The 23187-nt window shown below is 39.6% G+C and overlaps 1 protein-coding gene across 1 annotated transcript in view; it reads left to right on the forward strand.

Annotated features, from left to right (window-relative positions):
* The first annotated feature begins 854 nt into the window (after positions 1 to 854).
* LOC128070287 (transmembrane 9 superfamily member 2-like) overlaps positions 855 to 23187 on the forward strand; it is an 82744-nt gene continuing 60411 nt past the window's right edge. The window contains exons 1-6 of the mRNA XM_052663592.1: positions 855 to 1043; positions 4828 to 4895; positions 5966 to 6059; positions 10175 to 10302; positions 11319 to 11448; positions 21056 to 21183. Coding sequence (XP_052519552.1) covers positions 855 to 1043; positions 4828 to 4895; positions 5966 to 6059; positions 10175 to 10302; positions 11319 to 11448; positions 21056 to 21183 — 737 coding nt within the window. The remainder of the gene's footprint in view (positions 1044 to 4827; positions 4896 to 5965; positions 6060 to 10174; positions 10303 to 11318; positions 11449 to 21055; positions 21184 to 23187) is intronic.

Genomic DNA, 23187 nt, shown 5'->3' on the forward strand with positions numbered 1-23187 from the left:
GACCCTGATGCTGGGAAAGATTGAGGGCAAGAGTAGAAGGGGACGACAGAGGATGAGATGGTTGGATGGGATCGCGGATTTAATGGACATGAACTAGAGCAAGCTCCGGGAGATAGGGGAGGCCAGAAGAGCCTGGTCTGTTGCAGTCCCTGGGCTTGCAGACTGGGACATGACTTAGCGACTGAACAACAGTAACATGCAATGTACACTTACAGAACATCAGTTTTGGATTAGCTGCATTTCAAGCCCGTAGTAATAATTATAGTGGGCAACAAGGTCCAGGAATTTCCTGTCTTCTCCCTTCCACCCACCTGCAGCAAGACCTGAAGATGGCCGGGCGGCTTACCGCCCGGTAACCCTGTTACTCTGGTGCTGAGAGGCAAAGTCAAGAGGATGCCAGACTCTGGGATGTTGGAAAGTTGAAATCTTTCAGACTGCATCCCCACCTCACAACCATTCCCCCACCCTGCACCCTCCCTCCAGACTATGCGAGGAACCTCTTAAAGAGGCGCGCGAGAAGCCGCTCAAACCGCGGGAACGTGTTCCGCAGGGGATGCTGGGAGGAAGGGGAGGGGGGCAGGGAGGAGGGGGAAGGTGGGGGAAGACGCAGCAGGACCATCACGCATGCGTACGGCGCGCGCGCTCATAAAGGCAGCCAGGTCGCGTAGCAACCGAGTTACGAGCCAGTATCTGGCCTGAACAGTTGGCCTTCCCCAGAGTGCTAAGTCTCACTAGACGGTCTGGGCTCTCCTCTGTCCTTTCACTGTTCTCCTTATCACTTCCGCTTCTTCTTTCCACTGGGTCCAATCTCGCCCACGGTGTGTGTGTCCCCAAGCGCAGAACCGGCTACTAAAATGAGTATTCGTGGTTTCTGCCTGGGAACCAACCCCTGGAGCCTATGGCCCACCCTCCCCGGGCTCAGGGGGTTGCTGGTGCTGGGACTGATCCTGGGCCTTCAGACCGCCAGCTCCAACGCTTTCTATCTTCCCGGGTTGGCGCCAGTCAATTTCTGCGAAGTGAATGGAGAGACCAATTACTGTCAGGTGAGGACTAGAGGGAGGAAGTGAGATGTGAGGGGAAGGCTTCGGGTTGGAGTATCAGGCACACCGGGGCCGACGAGTGCTGAGAGCTCTCTGACTCTAGCCGGAATGCCTAAGGCCCCTCTGTGGGTGTGTCTCAGGGTCTCGATCGCAGAGCCTCGCACTTGGCAGATCCGGATCTATCTTTTTCCCTTGATCCTCTTTCTTTCCCTCTCGGCTCAGCCCCTCCCCTCCCGTCCCCTCCCTCTCAGCTCAGCCCCTCCCTTCCCCTCTTCTCCTAGATTCCACCCTCCTTTTTGCCCCCGCCCTCCCCTTGGCCCCGCCCCTTCCTTGGTCCCCCTAGTTCCTGCTCCTGCTTGGTCCTGCCTACTCCCTCACAGCCCCTCCCAAGTGGTTCCAACCTCCCCCCCATAGCCCCTCCCCGTCATAGCCCCTCCCCTCCGTAGCTCCTCCCGTAATGGCCCCTCCCCCGTCATAGCCCCTCCCCTCCATAGCTCTCCCTGTAATAGCCCCTCCCCGTCATAGCCCCTCCCTGTCATAGCCCCGCCCCTCCATAGCTCCTCCCGTGATGGCCCCTCCCCCGTCATAGCCCCTCCCTGTCATAGCCCCTCCCCTCCATAGCTCTCCCTGTAATAGCCCCTCCCTGTCATAGCCCCTCCCTGTCATAGCCCCGCCCCTCCATAGCTCCTCCCGTAATGGCCCCTCCCCCGTCATAGCCCCTCCCTGTCATAGCCCCTCCCCTCCATAGCTCTTCCTGTAATGGCCCCTCCCCCATCATAGCCCCCTCCTTCATCATAGCCCCTCCCCTCCATAGCTCTCCCTGCAATAGCCCCTCCCCCGTCATAGCTCCTCCCATCATAGCCCCTCCCTCATCATAGCCCCTCCCCGTCATAGCCCCTCCCCTTCGTAGCTCCTCCCCTCCCCCTCCATTTCGGTGGTTCCTTCCTCTTCCGGTGGTTCCTTCCTCTTCCGCTACGTATAGTCTTCTCCCCCACTTCCCCTTCCTGTTGTCCCCTTTATACAATCTGCCTTTCAAGACACACTTCTCACTTGATCTTACCTATAGTCACACCATGTGTGTGTCACTCCTAACTCCTGTGGTCTCAGATTTTTACCTGTTTAATTCTTGTTAATTCATGTTGGTTTCCCTTGAGCCTTCTCTGCAAACAGCAAGATAATATTTACCTCTCAGACTTGTGAGACTAAAATGAGACAAGGTATGAAAAGCACTGACAAAAACATCTGGCACATGGTAAGCTTTCAATAAGTGGTGACCATTATCATTATGAGTTTTCTTTAGCCAGAGGTTTCTTGCTCAGTTCCTCTTCCGCACGTCCCCCTGATAAATTTTTGGCTTCCTTCGTTGGCAGCCTTGTTTTTTTAAACTAGAAACTCACTGTAAATTTTTTTTTGCAAGTAATCCATTGAAAAAGTACTAATGAATAGTAAGACTTATTTTCTGGTCTCAAGTTGCCTGTCAAGTGTGTGAGCAATGTTTTGGTAAAAGGAATCGCAAAGGCTTTAGAGCTAAGAACAGTGCTAGGTGTGGCTTGACTACAGACTTAACAAATTGAAAGTTGGGGTTTTTAGAGACCAGGTCTAGGTGCAGCAAATTTGCACTTAAAACCTGGAGCTTGCCTTTTCCTTTGAGAAGTATTGATAGTAGCATTTTGAGCCATCATCTTGCCAAATACAGTAAGTAAGAAATGGCATTAAAAATTATTTTACACCTGCCTTTTCTCTGCCTGGTAATGCCTAGTGCTGGCTCGTTCTTCTTTATTTCAGCAGACTTCCTAGCAAAAATAATATAATCTTTAACCATATCAAATGTCTGGAATTTCTCTTTTGTAAGCTCTTCTTTTAGATTTACTTGCTTCTACTTTTGATTCTGAGATTGTACCTTCTTATGTTTAGCATGCCAAACTTCCTGAATTCAATAGTGTCCAGCCTCTTGGATTTCCGATTGGCTGAAATCAGATAGTGTCTGGCCTCTTGATTTCAGATAGGCAGAAATCGTGTAGTGAGATGAGATGATTGGATGGCATCACAGACTGAGAGAACAGGAATTTGATCAAACTCTGGGAGACAGTGAAGGACAGGGAAGCCTGGTGTGCTGCAGTCCATGGAGTCACAAAGAGTCGGACACAACTGAACGACTGAACAACTGCACATTTATACTTTCAGTAAACTTTATTTTTTTGAGCAGTTTTAGATTCACAGCAGAATTGAGCAGAGAGCATATAGAGTTACCATATGCCTTGCCCCCCACATGCATAGCCTCTCCCATTATTAACATCCCCAACCAGAGGTACCTTTCTTACAGTTGGTGAACCTGCACTGAATAACATTATCACCTAAAGTCCATAGTTTACATTACAGTTTAATCTTAGTGTTGTACATCCTATGAGTTTGAACAAATGTATAGTGATGTGTATCCATCATTATAATATCACACAGGGTAATTTCGTTACCCTAAAAATCCTCTGTTTTCTCTGCTCACTCATCCTAATGTCCCTTTAATCCATGACAACCGGTGATGTATTTATTGTCTCTACACTTCTGCCTTTTCCAGAATGTCACATAGTTGAAATCATACAGTATGTAGCCTTTTCAGCTTGGCATCTTTCACACAGTAATATGATTAAAGTCTCTTTCATGTCTTTTCATAGTGGACTAGTTCATTTTTTAGTGCTGAATAATATTCCATTGTCTAGATGTGCCACAGTACATTTATCTATTCATCTACTAAAGGACACCTTGGTTGCTTCCAAATTTTGACAATGATGAATAAAGCTGCCATAAACTTTGTGTGTAAGTTTTTTGTGTGGACATGTTTTCAACTGTTTTGAGTAAATACCAAGGAGCAAAATTCCTGGATCATGCGGTAAGAGTATGTTTAGTTTTGTGAGAAACTGCTAAACTGTCTTCCAAAGTAGCCATACCATTTTACATTCCCAACCAGGAGTGAATGAGAGTTCACATGCATTTTTTTTTTACCAAAATAAAATCAGACTATACATGTAATGACAGCAACAGCCATAAGGAAAGAGACATAAAATCTTTACATACAAGTTTATATTCTTTGGTACACTTGAGTGAGTGGGGGTAGTGAGGGTGTGAGTAGTCATCTCTTGCCATTCAGTTTTGGGGCAAATAACTCTTCTCATTTCAGTTGATACTGAAGATGTCATAGAGCCAAAGCAAGTGCAATGGCTGATGCTCAAAATGACCGTGAGTCATCAAGGAAGGTTAAATTGTGATCATAATGTTTTGTTTAAGATGGGAAAGAGTGAAGTGTATTTTAGAATAATTATAAAAATAGTTAAAATAATGCAAAAAAAGCACTTATGCAGGTAGCTTAATTATTTCAAGTTCTTGAGTTCCATGGACGCTAGGGTCCTTATGAAGCCTCTTAAAGCTGAATATGGAATTTGGTGAATGTGTGTGCTTTTCTGGGGAGATGGAACATAGTTTTCATCATATTCTTGAAGTGTTATATGATTTTAAAAAGTTAAGAATGGCTGAGGTATCTGAAAAATTTATATGTTCAGAGACCCTGATAATGCCAGATAAATGAAATGTTATGAATTTATAGCTATACTGTTAAAATTTATAACTGTACTGTGTTATAAATGTACAACACTACACTGTTATAAATTTATAAATATACAGTTATAAATTGATGGGAGTGATAAACCCAGTTACCTTTCAGTTGCTTCATTATATATTTTGCAAGTGCTACCTTATTTTACTTTGTATTATTAATGTTTTTTTTTCCTTCTTGCAGTCATCAATAGAACTGTATGTAAACAGATTGGACTCAGTAGAGTCTGTGCTGCCTTATGAATATAATACGTAAGTTATAAGTATTATAATTATATCTGATATAGTTCATATAATTGTGATTAATTTATATCACAATTATGATATAATACTGTTCAGATGTGCCTTCAGTTTTTAAAGTTAGTGAATGCAAGCCATGGGTATGTTAAGAAATATGGTAATATTATAATAAAGGTAATAGGAAAAAATGATTAGAATAGAGAACTTTCAATGTAAGACAAATGCTTAAAAGATTAGGAAGTTTCCACTCTTGATTTTTCTTTATAAGAAAGGCAAGTTATAAATTTGCTACTCTTTGAACCTTGAAAAAATATCTTTGCAGTTGTACCTTATTTCTAAAACATCGGATAGGTAGGTTTCTACTAAGATTTTAATGGATGAAGGTGCTTAGTTTAGTAGTGAGTAGTTATTACATATTGAAGATTAAGTATGATCATTCATTTGACAATAACAACAAATGATGCACTTCTTGGAAAAAAATGATCATAGTTTCCTTTGGTATTGCTTTACTGCCTCTAATTAAGCAGAAATAAAATCAAGTCTCATTTTCATTAAAATGCCAGGTGTAAATGTAGGGTGTTAGTATGAGTATTAAAAATATTACTCAGGCCTACTATTTATTTTATCTTCTATGTAAACCATTTTACATTCAAATTTACTTAAACATAGTTGTGATTCTTTTCAGTTAGAAACCATTTGATTTGTGAATATGTGAGAATGTGTTTGGGGGCTTTTTTTTAAAAATTCCCCTTTGGTCAGAACTGATAATTACAGTTTCTAAATGTCTCAGGTTAGAATCAGTACAGACTTTAAGCCATGATTTCCTTATTTGTGCTTACATGTCATTTGAAGTTTAACCCTAAAAATAGTGTTGGTTTCCTTCTGATTGTGATTACCTACATTACAAAAGTCAAGAGCAGTACCATGAGCATTTTGAATCATGAATTCATAATTATCAGAGGTTAAACAATTTAAAGAGAAACACAGAATCTACCATGAAAGGTGGAGCAGCTAGATAAATGATCAGGACTGATTTCTTTGTTGAATTTTTTTAAGCCTTACTTAAACTTTTCTTTTTTTAGATTTGATTTCTGTCATGACTTCAAAAAGCAAAGTCCTTCTGAAAATCTCGGACAAGTACTGTTTGGAGAAAGAATTACATCGTCTCCTTATGAGGTTATTCAGTTATCTTATTTTAAATTTTATTTTAAAGTGAATCTTCTCAGAACTGACTACATATAGAGTTGTCTGTCAGTATCCATGAGAAGTTGGTTCCAGGACCCACTGTGGATGCCAAAATCCACATATGCTCAAAGTCCCATAGTCAGCCCTCCATACAGGCAGGTTCTGCATCTGTAGATTGAACGAACCATGGTTCACATGTTAAGTTTGCCATCTACCATCCACAGTTGGTTGAATACGTGGATGTCAAACCTATAGATACAGAGGGTCTGCTGTATATTTATTGAAAAAAATCCACATATAAGAATAGACCTGGGCAGTTCAGACTTGTAGTTGTTCAAGGGTCAACAGTCATACCAAAGAGTCTTTGCTTTAAAAGGAAAAGAAAAAGGAAAGGAGGTAGAATCTGGTGTTGCCAGAAGAATGCATTAATATAGTCGGCCCTCCAAATCTGAGGGTTCTGCATCTGAAGATTCAACCAACTGAGAATCAAAAATATTCAGGTAAAAAATTCCAGAGTCCCCAAAAGCAAAATTAGAATTTACATGGTATTTACATTATGCTTAAAACTAGTTACACAGCATTTACATTATATATTAAGTATTATAGGTAATCTAGAGATGATCTGAAGTACAGTTGACCCTTGAACAACACAAGTTTGAACAGTGTGGGTCTACTTATACCCAGATTTTTTTTCCACTATATGATCTATGGTTGTCTGAATCTGTGGATGTGGAATCTCATTCAGAGGAACTGTCTATGTGGAAGGCCACCCTATAAGTTGTAGGTAGATTTTCAGCTTCAGGGAGGGTTGATCCCCTAACTGCATTGTCCAAGGGTTACCTATATAGGGGAGGATGTGTACAAGTTATATGCGTATGCATGCATGCTAAGTCACCTCAGTTGTGTCAGACTCTTTGTGACCCTCTGGAGTGTAGCCCACCAGGCTCCTCTATCCATGGTATTCTTCAGGCAAGAATACTGAAGTGGGTTGGCATGCCATCCTCTAGGGGATCTTCCTGACCCAGGAATGGAACCAGTGTCTCTTCTGTCTCCTGCATTGGCAGGCAGGTTCTTTACCACTAGCGCCACCTGGGAAGCCCCATATGTGTATGCTGCTGCTGCTGCTAAGTCGCTTCATTCGTGTCTGGCTCTGTGCGACCCTATAGACAGCAGCCTACCAGGCTCCCCCATCCCTGGGATTCTCCAGGCAAGAACACTGGAGTGGGTTGCCATTTCCTTCTCCAATGCATGAAAGTGAAAAGTCAAAGTGAAGTCACTCAGTCGTGTCTGACTCTTCGCAACCCCATGGACTGCAGCCTACCAGGCTCCTCCATCCATGGGATTTTCCAGGCAAGAGTACTGGAGTGGGGTGCCATTGCCTTCTCCAACATATGTGTATACTCCACCATTTTATATGAGGGACTTGGGCAATGGTGGATTTTGGTGTCTATGGATCTTGATGTCTTCCACTGATATACTTCACTGGGCTTCCCAGGTGGTACTAGTGGTAAAGAATCAGCATGACAATGCAGGAGAAGCAAGAGATGAGAGATTTTGATTCCTGGATTGGGAAGATCCCCTAGGGGAGGAAATGGCAACCCACTCCAGTATTCTTGCCTGGAAAATTCCATGGACAGAGGAGCCTGGTGGGCTATAGTTCATGGGGTCATAGGGAGTCAGACGTGACTCAGAGACTGAGTACAATGACTGATACTGTGGGATGACTCTATGCTCTTTAAGCTTTCTGCAGTAGTCGGTGGTTCCACACGATGATTTTGCCTTTCACATTTTTTTTTTTTTTGCTTCATAAAAAGTTTAATTTTTTGTTCTTATATATTTTGGGTAGGGTGATATAAGTAGATATAATTGGACTCTCAGTGTCTATTGATATTGCCCTCAATATCTTAATAGATGTGATGATAGAGTAAGGATGTTTTCATGAGCAGTTATGATTATGAAGGCACTAATTTTTTTCTTTTTTCCCAACTTCATGGAAGTATAACTGAGGTACAATAAACTATATATATTAAAAGTGTATAATTTGATCCATATATGTGAAACCATCAGGCATTAGCCTGTTTTACAACTTTTTATTTTGAAGTAATTATAGATTCACAGGAAATGACAAAAGAATGAACAGAGAGGTCTCATGTACGCTTTGCCCAGGTTTGCCCAATGGTAACATCTTGCACGTTAAAAGAAGAGGGTGGCAGAGGATGAGATGGTTAGATAGCATCAATGACTCAATGGACATGAGTTTGAGTAAACTCTGGGAGATAGTGAAGTACAGGGAAGGCTGGAGTACTGCAGTCTGTGGGGTCACAAAAAGTTGGACACGACTGAGTGACTGACAACAGCAACAACATCTTGTATAACTACAGTATGACAGCAAAACCGTTAGACAATGCACAGAGCTTATTCAGATTTCACTAGTTTTACATGCACTTATTTGTGTGTGTGTGATGCAGATTTGTGTACCTACTACCACAGTAAATACATAGCATAGTTCTATCAGCACAAGGCTCCCTAAAGTTCTCCATTTACTATTCTTTTTCTGTTTAGTTTTCAGAATTCTTTATATATTCTAGTTATGATTCCTTTGTTGCAGCAGTCACTTGCAAATAGTTTCTGCCTGTCTGTGACTTGTTTTTTTTTTTTTTTTTGACTTCTTATTAGGGTCTTTCATGAAACAAATACTTAAAATTTTCTGTGGTCCAGTAATCAAGTTTTCCTTTTATGAATCATGCTTCTGGTGTCTAGTCTAAGAAGACTTTGTATAGCCTTCGGGCCTAAAAACATTTTTCTATGCTTCTAAAAGTTTTATAATTTAGATTTATATCTTTAAGTCTGTGATCCATTTTGAATTGTTTTTTGTATAAGGTGTGAGGTTTGGGTTGAAATTTTTTTTTCTTTCTTTTTTGGCCTGTAGGTGTGCAATTACTTCCGTACCATTTGCTGAAAAGACCTTTTCAACAGTTTCAATTCTTTCTCCACTGACTTGCTTTTGCACCTTTGTAAAAAAAGTCACTTGGGCCTAGTTGTGTAGGTGTAATTCCTAGGCTCTCTGTTGATCTGTTCCATTGGTCTGTGTGTCAGGCATTTGCTTTTTGATGATTAAAGTTGCACATACTCCCCCTATTGTACCATTGTACTAAAAGAAAAGTGCACCTTTTCAAGAAATGGTATGCTTTGCACTGAAGAAACATGACAGTTCAATTCAGTTTGGGGTTAATATTGTATGATTTCAGGATATCAGGTATTGGATTTTCATTGTTCATTCTTGCTCATTGTTTTCTGATTAACAACACTAGCACTTCACCTTGGTCATCTCCAGTAGCCAGACTTTGTAAATAAGAGATTTCATATTAAAAGTTTCAAATATTTTCTTATTATTTTTTGGTAACACTTTTATTGAGGGATCATTTGCATGCCAAATAATTCACCCATTCATAAGTGTCCATTTCAGTGCTTTTTAGTATATTCATAGAGTTCTATAACCATCACTGGAGAAGACAATGGCACCCCACTCCAGTACTCTTGCTTGGAAAATCCCATGGACGGAGGAGCCTGTTAGGCTGCAGTCCATGGGGTCGCGAAGAGTCGGACACAACTGAGTGACTTCACTTTCACTTTTCACTTTCACGCATTGGAGAAGGACATGGCAGCCCACTCCAGCATTCCTGCCTGGAGAATCCCAGGGATGGCGGAGCCTGGTGGGCTGCCGCCTATGGGGTCACACAGAGTCGGACACGACTGAAGCGACTTAGCAGCAGCAGCAGCAGCAGCATAACCATCACTACAACCAATTTTATTATCAGTTTTAAGTGAAGTGTTCTAGATCAGGGTAATTTATAGAAAGCTGCAGTGGATTTTATACCCCACCTTATATAGTACTGAAGAAGGCAGGTTCTCTTGAAAGCAGTGTGTGTCTAGTTTAATTACTTCAGATGTGTACTGAAGTGTAGAGGAAATAGTGTTGAGAATCATGGCCTACTGAAATCTCTGAAGAAAAGTTTTATCTGTAAGATAAAGTGCTTACTTTGTGAATTTTGGTTTGTACAACTTAGTCCAAATCTCTTAATATTTTTAATTTTCTTTCTTAACAGTTTTCCTTTAACAAGTCAGAGACATGTGTGAAAGTTTGTATGAAATCTTATGATACAGCAAAGGAAGATCAAAAGAAAAAGCTGGATTTTTTGAAGAGAGGAATGCAACTGAATTATCAACATCACTGGTATGTTTGGCATCTGACATCGTATGACTTAAAATTTCAATTCCCTTCAGAAGCAGTTTTATTTCCCTTTGGAGAAATGTATGTTGTGATAGTATAAATTAGTAGTTTTACTATAGAGTAATTAACCAGTTTGCATTCTTTGAAAATATGTTGGCATTTGGGGATGGATTGGGGGAAATCTTGATTGGAGATTTAAAAATCATCTTCAAGGAAAGAGAACAGAATGAAAAACAATGTTTGACAGTTGGTAAACTTGTGGGTGACTTCTTTATTTGCTAGATTTCATATAGCATCCTTTTTATTTCTTATCTGAAAATGAATTTATGTATTAGTGCCTGGCAGATGGCAGGTGTTCAGTAAATAGTTGTTGAATGGGTAATGAGTGGAAGAATTTTTATTTATTTATTTATTTTTTCTTTTTTTTGGCCATGCCACACAGCATGTGGGATCTTAGTTCCCTGACCAGGGATTGAACTCAGGCCCTTGGCAGTGAAAGAGTGGAGTACTAACCACTGGACCACCAGGGAATTCCTTAAGTTCAGATTCTTAAAAAGAGTTTTTAAGTATTGGAGTACAAATAAATTAATAAAAATAAATTGGAATGTAATTTCTTTACAATGTTGTGTTAGTTTCTGCTGTACAATAGCATCAATCTGCTGTATGTATACGTATACCTCTTCCTTGTTAAGCCCTCCCTCCCACCTCCTCCCCATAAGTTAAGATTTTTAATCAAAGCCAATCCACAAAAAAATAGTATATAATTTCAGGTAGATATTAAATAGATTTTAAAACTGCTTCTGGAGAATTCCTTGGCAGTCCAGTGGTTAGGACTCGGCACTTTCACTGCCATGGGCCTGGGTTCAATCCTTTGTTGGGGAACTAAGATCTTGCAAGTCATGTGGTGTGGCCAAAACAAAACCAAACAAGAATCTGAACTTAAATATGTGTAAGATGATGTTAGTTTTGCTTGATATAAATTGCTTATTAAATCTTTTCCTTAAAATATTTATATTTAGGATTATTGATAATATGCCAGTGGTATGGTGTCGTGATATAAATGGTGGAAATAAGTACTGTACAACAGGATTTCCAATAGGATGCTTTGTTACCCAAAGTGGCGTATCCAGTGATGCTTGCTTCATGCACGTAAGTATTGAGAACTTACTATAGAAATATAAGAATGTTGCTTCATTTACAATTTGCTTTCTAGTATAGTCACTTAAAGGCAATGGCACCCCACTCCAGTACTGTTGCCTGGAAAATCCCATGGGCGGAGGAGCCTGGTGGGCTGTAGTCCATGGGGTTGCTAAGAGTCGGACACGACTGAGCGACTTCACTTTGACTTTTCACTTTCATGCATTGGAGAAGGAAATGGCAACCCACTCCAGTGTTCTTGCCTGGAGAATCCCAGGGACAACGGAGCCTGGCGGGCTGCCGTCTATGGGGTCACACAGAGTCGGACATGACTGAAGCGACTTAGCAGCAGCAGCAGCATAGTCACTTAAACATGAATGGGACACCTACTATTGTCTCCGTTTTATGCTAGAGGTTGAGGATACAAAGACAAGTGGTCCCTTGCCCTCTAGAAGTTCATAGTCCTAAGTAGGAGATAGACTTGTGAGCAAACTGATGCAATAAAATGTTTTATGGTAGGAGACTAAGGAGTAAGGAGGATATAATGAAGGGAATTAAAAAGTATTTGTTAGATGAATGGGTGGGTGAGCATTTCTAGAAGGGAAATCTGTGTGAGATTGGTCAAGAGATTGGAAGTCTGAAATAGCATGCTGTGATTGAGGGACTGTGAGTAATTGGATATATCTGCAGCATAAGGTTTGGGGTTTTGGGGATGCATGTAGAGATGAAGCTCAAAACGGGGGTGGGTAGAAGCCAGATCATGGCAGGAGGTCCTGTATACAGTGGTAAGGAAAGTCACATTAAATGCCTATTATGAGCCAGAAGCAATGTTGTATCACCCTATACACAGTGATTAATTTAATCCTTGAAACAGTCCTGTTGCTAGAATCTACTACTGCTGTTTTACAGATGATAAAATTCAATCTCAGAGACGGTAAGGGACATGACTGGAGGCAGACAGCTAGTAATAGGGAGACATAGGACTCCAACTCAGATCTTTTTAGCTTGGAAGTCCTAATCACATGGTTTGAAATTTATCTTGTGATTCTCAAACTGTTTTCTACTGTGTCCGAGGGTAACAGAAGTGTCTTGGGGCTGCCTTGGAGGCTGAATGGTCATGGAAGGGCAGCAATACTTAGAATCTTTCTTATATGGAGAGACTCAATGTGGATCAGCAATGGGCTGAAGGGGAAGGGAGAGAGAGGAGCAGAGGTTTTGGAGTCTAAATGGTGGTACCCTTCATTGTTTCTTTCCAGAGAAAAGGGCTGTGCTTCTTGCATTTTAGTCATTCAGGGACCACCTTGGTGATTTGTGCCACAACTGAGGCACTTGTACTTATTTATCTGTAATTTTAAAAATTTCTTTAAAGTTTTATTGTTATGAATTTAGGAAGGAAAGTTTTATTTGGTACTGCTAGTTATAATAGCTATAACAAAAAGTATAGTGACCATGGTATATAAAGCAATAGATATTTAATCTTTAATAAATTTCAGAGGTATTTTTTAATATCAAAGGCTTGACATATCTAACAAGACTCATGGGGCCTGAGGTGTATGTAGTTTGTATACATGTCTCAGGGATTCCAGCATATCAGAGCAGGCCACTAAAAGTCCTAGTTACATGAAAACTCCATCTCTTCTCCCATCTCCAGTAAAGATATCCTGGGAAAAAGGGGGCTTTTTTTTTTACACAAACATTTGTAACAATTTATGTTAGCCAACATCTGCGAACAATGTAAATGCCCCTCAACAGGTGAGTAAATGAAGAAGATATGGGGTATTCATTCCTTGTACAACAACTCAGCAATTAAAATGAGCAAACTGTTGACACGTGCACAACATGGAGAGATCTCAAACTTGTACTAAGCGAAAGAAGCCAGAAATAAAATTTTACAGGTTGTATGATTTCATTTATGAGCTATTACTAGCAAAGGTAAAGATATAAAGACAAATGGCTTTAGATCTGACAAGCATAAGGATTTGGAGTGGAATACAGAGAAGACCAAGGCCTTCTTGGAGCACAGAGAAATCACTCTGAGGTAACAAAGTTGAGATAAATGGGATACAGAGTTTAGAAGCAGTAACAAAATAATTGTTTTATTTTTCAAAAGTTTTTCTTTCCTTTTAAAAAAAAACGAATATAATTGCTTTACAAAAGCTATTGTTTTATTAAGGACCTCAATAGTCATCTGGCTCAGTCTAGGAGACTTATTAATACAATGTTCTGCAAAAGAGATGGCAAATATTTATTTATCTCTAATTTAACTTAAACTTATTTAAAAGGATATTATAGAAATTACAGGCTTAGTATTCTGTTCATCTATTTTCAAGTACATAGAAAAATAGAATACAGATTTTTTTCATCTACTACCTAAGATTATCTCATATATCCCCAGTGATATATATTCTTCACAATGGTAAACATTGACATAGGGAATGTGGGAGGAAAAGCAGCAAATTACAGAAGAGAGAAGTTAATGAATAGGAGAAATTTGGATAAATAAAGTCTGTGTTTGATACTCTAGATGAAATTCTATATGGAATGGTTCTTATTTTTGGCTGGGTCATGTAGTTTACAGGATCTTAGTTCCTTGACCAGAGATTGAACTATGGCCATGGCAGTGAAAGCGTCGAACCCTAACCACTAGACCACCAGGGAACTCTCCAAAGGATATGGGCTTAATAAAAACCCTTTTTGTTAAAAAAAAAACAAAAAACAGATAACAGAAAACCACACAGAGCAGATATAAAGTTTAATGAACTGTTATAAGCGGAACACCTTTGTAAGAGTCAGCCAGATCAAGAAATTGAATTTGGCCAGCCTCCTCAGAAGGTATTCATGTATGCTACCCATTGAAACTGTGTTGCATCCCCTAAAATAACCAGAATCCTAACTTTCACCCTGATCACTTCCTTGAGTTTCTTTTACAGTTTTATTACCCAAGTCTACATCTCTCGACACTATAGTTTAGACTTGAGCATTTTATATATCTTTTATCAATATTTTCTTGTGAAAGTGAAGGTGAAGTAGCTCAGTTGTGTCCTGACTCTTTATGACCCCATGGACTGAGCATTCTCTTTTTTGTGGGAGCATTTCCAAACACACAGAAAAGTTGAATGAATTGTATAGTGGACACTCACATACCCAGCACCTAGATTCTATAATTAGCATCTTTGGATTTGATTTATCACAGATTTATACACTTATGTATTCCTGTATCATTCATCCAAACAAGGGTACATTTTCCTCTGTCCCTGATTTCTTAGAAGTTGATAGATGGATCTCGTGGATTGATTAGATTCAGGTTTGTTCTCTTTGACAAGATAAGGTAGTGATGTGTTCTTTCATCAGGATGCACATAATATCTCTTTTTAAAAAATAGGTTTATTATTTAGAGCAGTTTTAGGTCAAAGAAAAATGAAATGGTAGGTACAGAGACTTCCCAGGTGCCTTCTGCCCTCACACATGCATAGCTTCCCTCATTATCAACATCACTCACCAGAATGTGGTACATTTGTTACAACTGGTGAATCTTCATTGATACACAGTGAAGATACACATTGTTGCACTATGTGATACACATTAATTAATGTGATACACATTTCACCCAAAGCCCATAGTTTACATTAGGGTTCACTCTTGTGTGTATTTTATGGGTTTGGACAAATGTATAATGACATGTGTCCACTGTTATAATATCATATAGAGTAGTTTCACTGCCCTAAAAGTCTTCTGTGCTCTGCTTGTTCATCCCCCTCTACCTGGTGTCTTTTATTTCTTTCTTTTACTGTGATAACTGGATCCACTATTCCTTAGGGGATGCTGAGGCTTCAGAAACTGTAGCTTCCATCAACCAGGAAACAAAAACCTTTTCTCTTGCAGCGTCTAGCCAGCGCCCTCTACTGACAAAGCTTCATTCAGTGCCAGCTTGCAAAGGAAACCTAGTTAAAATACTCAAAGGGCCCAGATAATTTTCACAGAGGTCAAAGAGCATGAATCTGGCAATGAGAGGCAATAAATCAATAACTGGCACACCTTACATGCATGCACTGATCAGTACTCTGATGAAAGAGAGCCCTTGTTTATCTCCAGAAATCTCTGTGCAGCTCCCCTCTCTCTGGTATTCTGCCCCACAAAATCCAGCCCCCTTGGCCTCTCTGGACTTTGAACTTTGTCTTCCCAACTGGGGAGATTGCGGGGCTTCTTTGGGTACCCCTTCCCTGTACCACAGCCTGGAAATTCTCTCTGGGAAGGAAGCTTGAGGCTTCCCCTTCTCTAGGTGATCACTCTCTTAATGTTCTTTGTTGTCCAAAGTCTGAAAACCGTTTTCAAATATTTTAACCATTTGAAAAAATTGTTTAAGGTGAACGAGTAAATCTAGTCTCATATTCTTCCATCATGTCTGGAGGAGGAGATTCCACTCTCCTGTTTTCTTTTTGCATACATTTGCTTGGTGTGACTTTGCCTATCCTTTCAATTTAACTTTCCAAATCCAATCATTTTAGATATGTCTCTTTTATACAACAGGTTGGGTTTTGCTTCAGGGCATCTTCTGAAAAATCTTTTCCTCTTAATGGCTGAGTTAAGCCCATTTACATGTATTGCTATGACATTCACTCTCAGTTCTGTTATATTACATTTTGTTTACTATTTTGATATTCCACATTTTATTGATTCTAAGACTCATGCTTCCCCATATTTTATCATTTATGAAATCAAGATGTGTCTTCCAGTTGATGGCATGTTAAAGTTTAATTGGCAGTGTATTTTTTTAGCAGCACATAAAATGATGTTTTGCAAGTGGTGGCATTTTCAATTCCATGAAATATAATATTTCTTTGAAAAGTCTTTATGTGGTCTACATTTTATTGTTGTAATTCTTCTAATATTTAAGGTTTGAATTTCTGTTTTGGTCTTTTCATTCCTACCTACTTCTTGGTCACTTTTTTTTTTTTTGGCCACACCATATGGTTTTCAGGATCTCAATTTCCTGACCAGAGACTGAACCAGGGTTGAGGCAGTGAAAGCTTGGAATCTTAGCCACTAGGCTACCAGGGACATTCCAGTCACCTATTTCTTAGGGAGTATGATATAGTTTCATGATTATGCATCTGGGTATGGATTTTTATTTTGCTGTGTTTTTAATCGTGTTGTTAATTCCTTGAGTTTCCTGGATTGGTGCCTTTTATCAGTTCTGTAATTCTCAGCCATAGTCAGATATTTTCTTCTTTCCTTTTTAGACTCCAATTAAAGCTATGTTAAGTGTTTTTTTCTTCTCCACATGTCTTAACTTTTTTTCTGTGTTTTCTATTTTTTTTTCTGTACTGTGTTCTTCTGGTGTATCTTCTAGTCTATAAATTGTCTTTTCACATGTTTCTTCTCTTAAAATATCAGTAATAATCTTTCTCATTTCTACAAGTTTTGTTGTTTTTCAAATCTGCTAGGTCATTATTTTATACTTATCTATTTTATGCACACTTGTGTTTGATGTCTTTGAAATATATTAAGTTTGGTTAATTTTACATCTGCCTCTTATCATTCCTGGATCTGAAATCTTTACAAATTTCTTTCTGCTAGTTCCTGCTCATGATTCCTTTTTCCCTTGTGTGCTTCATTATTTTGACTTCATATTCATTGTTCTCAAGTAGTATTTGTGGAGTTTGAGTCCTAGGGTCAAAGTACTTTCCTTCAGAGAGGATTTCATTTACTTCCACATGGTGTCTTTGGGAAATACCAGTCTGGGAACACCTTAAGGCAAATTCATAATTTAAACTTCCTGAGGCAACTTAGATGATGTGAATCCAGCCTGCAAATCTATGATTTTTGAGGACAGTTTTATTTCTGTCCCCCTACCCACACCTGGTTCTGTTTATCTTTGAGGCCATCTTCCCAATAGTCCATTGGAACTATAGGAGTAGGCTCACTTCTGGCTCACCTTTATCCTGAGGATGTTGCTTTTGGAAGGGGTGGGTGGTCTCAGCTTAGTGTGCAGAGAGTTTCATATTAGCCTTCTCATCTGGGAGGGCCCTCCCTGAGTGCCGCCTTCCTCCTCCTCATGAAGCTACCCAAACTGAAGTTCAGGTTTGCCCAAATTAGCAGGTATCCTCAGGGCAAGAGCAGCATCAGTGCTTCCTTACCCAGCTGACCTCTCTGACTTACTGCTTCCCCTTAGAATTTGGCATTGGGACCTCCCTGGCAGTCCAGTGGTTAAGACTCTGGGCTCCCAATGCAGGGGACATGGGTTTGATCCCTGGTTCAAGGAACTACGATCCTATATGCCACATGGTATGGCCAAAAAATAAAAATAAATAAAAAACAATAAGAATAGTAAATAAAAAAAGAATCTGGCATTGGTAGTTCCTTACTTTCTTGTCACCTCATGTTGCTTTTTTAAATTTTAAAGCCTATTCTTTCAGAGCAGGTTTACGTTCATAGTAAAATTGAGAGGAAGGTACAGAGATTTCCCATACACCCTCTGTGCCATACAGACATAACCTCCTCCATTCTCAGCATCCTCCACCAGAGTGGGACATTCATTACAACTGATGAGCCTGCATTGATGCATCACATGATGACCACCTAAAGTCCATAGTTTACATTAGGGGTCACTCTTAGTGTGCTATATCCTATGCTCATGTTGCTTTTAAGGGGATATTTGTTATGTTTATCATTTGTGCTTTGCAGCCGGAGATTTGGCCCTAATAAGATGGGAATTGGAAATCTAGTTAAAGTTTTAAAGCATAATTTTATTTTATTTATTTATTTTAATTTTTGTTTTTACTTTATTTTGCTTTACAATACTGTATTGGTTTTGCCATACATTGACGTGAATCAGCCACGGGTGTACATGAGTTCCCAATCCTGAACCCCCCCCCCCACCTCCCACCCCATTAAAGCATAATTTTAATATCTAGTAGGAAGGAATCTAACATTTAATGATTTCCTTATTCTGTGCCAGGTACTAAACTAGCTCTTTCCATATGATTTCTCACTTATTCCTCTTAATAATTTTATGAATTAAGTAATGGTAGCCCCATTTTACAGACTTCCCTGGTGGTTCAGTAGTAAAGAATCTGCCTGCAATGCAGGAGACCTGGGTTCGATCCCTGGGTTGGGCAGACTCCCTGGAGGAGGGCATGGAAACCCACTCTAGTACTCTTGCCTGGAGAATCCCCATGGACAGATGAGCTGGGTGAGCTACAGTCCATAGTGTAGCAAAGAGTTGGACATGACTGAGCAACTAAGCAGCAGCAGCCCCATTTTACAGCTAAGAAAACCAAGGCCCAGAAAAATTGACATACAAAAGCTTGTATGTGGCAAAATATGAATTCCATCTCAATGTTGTGGTTGCTTTTTGACCACACCATGCAGCTTGCAGGATCTTAGTTCCCCAACCAGGGACTGAACGCAGGCTATGGCAGTGAAAGCACTGAGTTTTAACCACTCGACCACCAGGGAATTCCCTCATGCCAATGTTTTTTTGATCCAAATTCTGTTCTCTTTGCACCATCCCAAAGTGCCTCTTGTATTTTTTGAACATCTACAGTATATTAGCTCTGAAAACGTGTTTGAGAAGTGCCTGGCACATAGTAGATGTTCAAAAATATTTGTTGAGTGAATGAATGAGCCAGACAAAATTTCTAGCCTTGTGATCAAATGGGGAACACAATTTACTAGGGGATGGAAACATGTAAATACACCAACTACAATCTGATATAAGTGACATAGATATGAGCTGAGTGCTGTGAGAGCACAGAATAAAGAATTCTTTGGTAGTAATATCAGATTTTAAGTAGAGGCTATGGCAGCAGATGAGTCTGGAGAGATAAGCAGGATTCAGATCCTGGAGGACCTTGTTACCATGTTATCTCTCAGATCCAGTACTTTATGCCTCATGGTAGTTGAAATGCTTTTCATGCGTTGATTTAATGCTTACAGCACCCTGTAGTTCAGATGGTGAAGAATCTGCCTGCAATGCAGGAGACCTGGGTTCAGTCCCCGAGTCAGGAAGATCCCCTGGAGAAGGGAATGACAACCCACTCCAGTATTCTTGTGTGGAGAATTCCATGGACAGACCATAGGGTCACAAAGTATTGGACATGACTGAGCAACTAACACACACCCTGTTATGATGTCTACAGTAAAGGTGCAGAAATCAAGACACTGATTGGTTAAGCAACTTGACCAACATCACACAGGCTGGTACATGCCATACCTGAGCCTTCAACCTTGGCAATTTGACTGTGGAGTCCACTTCTTTAACCCCTATGCTGTGCTGCTTCTGGGGCTTCCCTGGTAGCTTAGCCGGTAAAGAATCTGCCTACAATGCAGGGGACCCCAGTTCAATTCCTGGGTTGGGAAGACCCCCTGGAGAAAGGGATAGGCTACCCACTCCAGAATTCTTGAGATTCCCTGGCAGCTCAGGTGGTGAAGAATCCACCTGCAATGTGAGAGACCTGAGTTCAATCCCTGGGTGGGGAAGATCTGCTGGAGGAGGGCACGGCAACCCATTCCAGTATTCTTGCCTGGAGAATCCCCATGGACAGAGGAGCCTGGAGGGCTAGAGTCCATGGGGTCACAAAGAGCTGGATGTGACTGAGTGACTAAGCGCAGTGTGCTGCTTCTATTAGCATATATCATGGCCATACCTCCATACCAGTACGTGCAGATCTGCTGCAGCTTCATTGTATTTCTCTGTATAGTTATACTGTCTCTCATTTAACTGTACTGGGGGATAGTCCAACCCATCATAAGTCTTATACAGAAGCTTCTCTCACATCCTTATGGAAAAATAATCATTTACTCTCCCTTAACCACTTTTACCAGAAAAGAGCAGTCAGAAGTTTTCTTTCTTCTGAATTAGAGCAGTGGTTCTCAAAGTGTGTTCCAGGATCAGTAGCATCGGTGCCACCTGGGAGCTTGTTAGACATATAGAATCTCAAGTCTCACCCTAGGCCCAGTGAGTCAGAATCTGCATTTGGGTGATTTGTATAAACTTTCAAGTTTAAGAAGCATTGGCTGTTAGGGAATGAACTAATGAGTACTTGACTGATAGAGTTTAATTCACCTTTTGATGCCTCTGATTATAAATGTAAATATGCCCTCATTATACAAAATTTGATAAGTACAGAAAAATCTAAAGAACCAGTGGAAAAATGAATGCCTGTAGTCTCACTACCCGGAGACATCACAGTTTGCATTCTGCAACACGTCTTCTATTTTTTCTTGTTTCCTTACTTTAACCGTAAATAAAGCCCAAACTCTTGATATGCTTAAACTTTAAGTACCTATAACATTTTATTAGCTTATTTACATTACTTCATATTTTTGTGTGGTTAAAAACCAGCAATGTGTGCATTTGTGAATTTTACATTTTCAATATTATTCCTTTGTAACAACTGTTTAAGGCAATAGAATTAAGCAACATCTTAATTTTAGGCCAGATGTTCAGGGCTGCCCTTTTAATCTTATAAAAACACATTTACACTTCAGTATGCTTAATTTATAGCTTGGTTTTTTAGAACTAATATATCTCATTTTCATTCCATGGTCACAATTTATATTTTTGAGTTTATAGGAAACATTCAAACTTCTTTCAAATTTCTTTATATTTTTGCAGCCTGAATTCAACAAAACTAATACTTACTACATCTTCAACCACGTTGATATTACCATTACATATCACAGTGAAAATGAAGTAGATTGGTATGTTTCAAAATTGGTTTCTGCTAGACTTGAACCCAAAAGGTAATTATAGAATATCTTTTAAATTAGTTCCATTAATTTAAAAATTAATTCAAAATGTAGAAGATCTCACCAGAATTTTCATTTTTAGGATATATGTGTGATATAACCTTTAAGACATAAAGTTTAAAAAATCAAACAGACAATTTTATTCCCTTTTACTTATAGTAAGCATGCGAGTAACATGTAATGTGAGAAAGAACTGACAGATCTGGAAGAGAATAGCCTTATTGAGGGTGTCCTAACTCTTCTTGAGTTGCTGCCATATGACAGAGATTACGTTAAGGTTTCTGTTTGTTCAGAGGAGAATTCTAGTTCCAATGGAGTCTATTAGGCAGGTATCAGCTGGGTTTGAGAAAGAATCTGCTAGCAGTCAGAGCTCTCTAACAGTTGAATAAGCACTCTTAAGTAGTGAGTAGTTAATCCCTAGATATTTGTAGGAAGAGCCTAGATGACCCAGCTCTTAGAGATTTCATAATTAAGCACCTAGCATAGTGTCTGGTCCCTAGTAAGTGAATACTTAATGAATTTCAAGGGCAGTTCTGCATTGGGTAAGAGACTGGATAGGTGCAAATGATGTTCTAACTTCAAGATTCTTTGAAACTGTAGGATAAGATTGGTACTCTTCAATTAAAAGAGGGAGGGGGAATAAATCATACAGTATATCAAATCATGATCGATATGGGTAAAATATTATAAAATCTGATATATTAAGATGGAGGAAGTTATCCTTTGAGACTAAGGTGAAGTATATTAAAGGAGGTAAGTGTGGTATAGTTTTCTGAACACAGAACAAGGAATTTGGAAATTTGGATTTTAGTCTCATATCTGCTGGTTCCATTTTGGAAGTCAACCCTAAGTTCATCAAGATGGATCAGATTTCATTGTTTTTAAATCTACTAGCCTATTTTATTTTAGCCAAGGTTGTTCCATCTGTCACAACTAATGGCCAAAGGGAAAGAATAGTTAAAGAATGTACTGTACCAAGCTTTTGGCCCTGGGTACACTAACTTGATGTCTCACAGGCTCAATCTCCTCATTTACAAAAGGAGGGGACTGAATTAGGGGTTTTTAATATAGATTCTGATGCATCAAACCCAGTTTTTATTTATGTGTATTTTTCTGGGTAAAAGGGTCCATATATTTAATTAGATAAACAAGACCCCAAAAGATGAAGAACATTGGTACTTTCCAACTCTGATTTATCTTTGTAAAAAGATATTCTTTTGGAAATTAGTGGCTACGTTAAAATTTTTTGAAGATTTATTTCATAAGGTATTGCAGATAGAAAATAAAAGAAAGATTAAAAGGATCAGGGTGTGTTTATCATTAACAGGATAAACAGAGCTACCCAGAGAGGCCAGGGAGTACCAACCATTGTCAAGGGCAATCACCCATGCTTCTTTGTGTATGTCACTTCTGATAAGTAGGAATAGAATTTTAGGTTCATGGACTGTGAGATCTGACTCAGAATGGCTGCTTCTGTTGAAAGTCATTTGGGTAGAAAGGTAGTTAACATACGAAGTATGATATAGGAAGCTAATCTCATCGGCTATATGAAAATCAAATTTAGTGCTTACAGGCACATTTCATATTCTCAGACTTAGAGTAAAAAAAGCCAAGAAAATCATTTGCTAGAGCTGTATTTATCTATCCTGCCCATAGTAATCACAATAAAACTTTTATCTAATCACAGGAAAGCTCATTTATATGGTCCCCCTGAGAATAAGGACTGTGTTAAAATTCATCTTTTTCAGAATTGGGCATTCTGCTCAAGGTCATAGATGTGAATTAGGCCTGATGGTTTTCTAAGTCTAAAGTCTTGTGTTTTCTTTCAGGTACTGTACCCTGTTAATTTCCCTAATGGTTGCCATAGTTGATTATCTCTTTTTCCTTAAAACACCTGCTGCATTGGCTTTTGGGTTACCACTTTCCTGGTTTTCTCTTGTCTCACTGGTTGCGCATCAGTCTTCCAAATTCTCCAACCTCTCTCTCTCTCTCTCTCTC

Source organism: Budorcas taxicolor, chromosome X, assembly GCF_023091745.1.
Source record: "Budorcas taxicolor isolate Tak-1 chromosome X, Takin1.1, whole genome shotgun sequence".
In the NCBI taxonomy this organism is placed as follows: Eukaryota; Metazoa; Chordata; class Mammalia; order Artiodactyla; family Bovidae; genus Budorcas; species Budorcas taxicolor.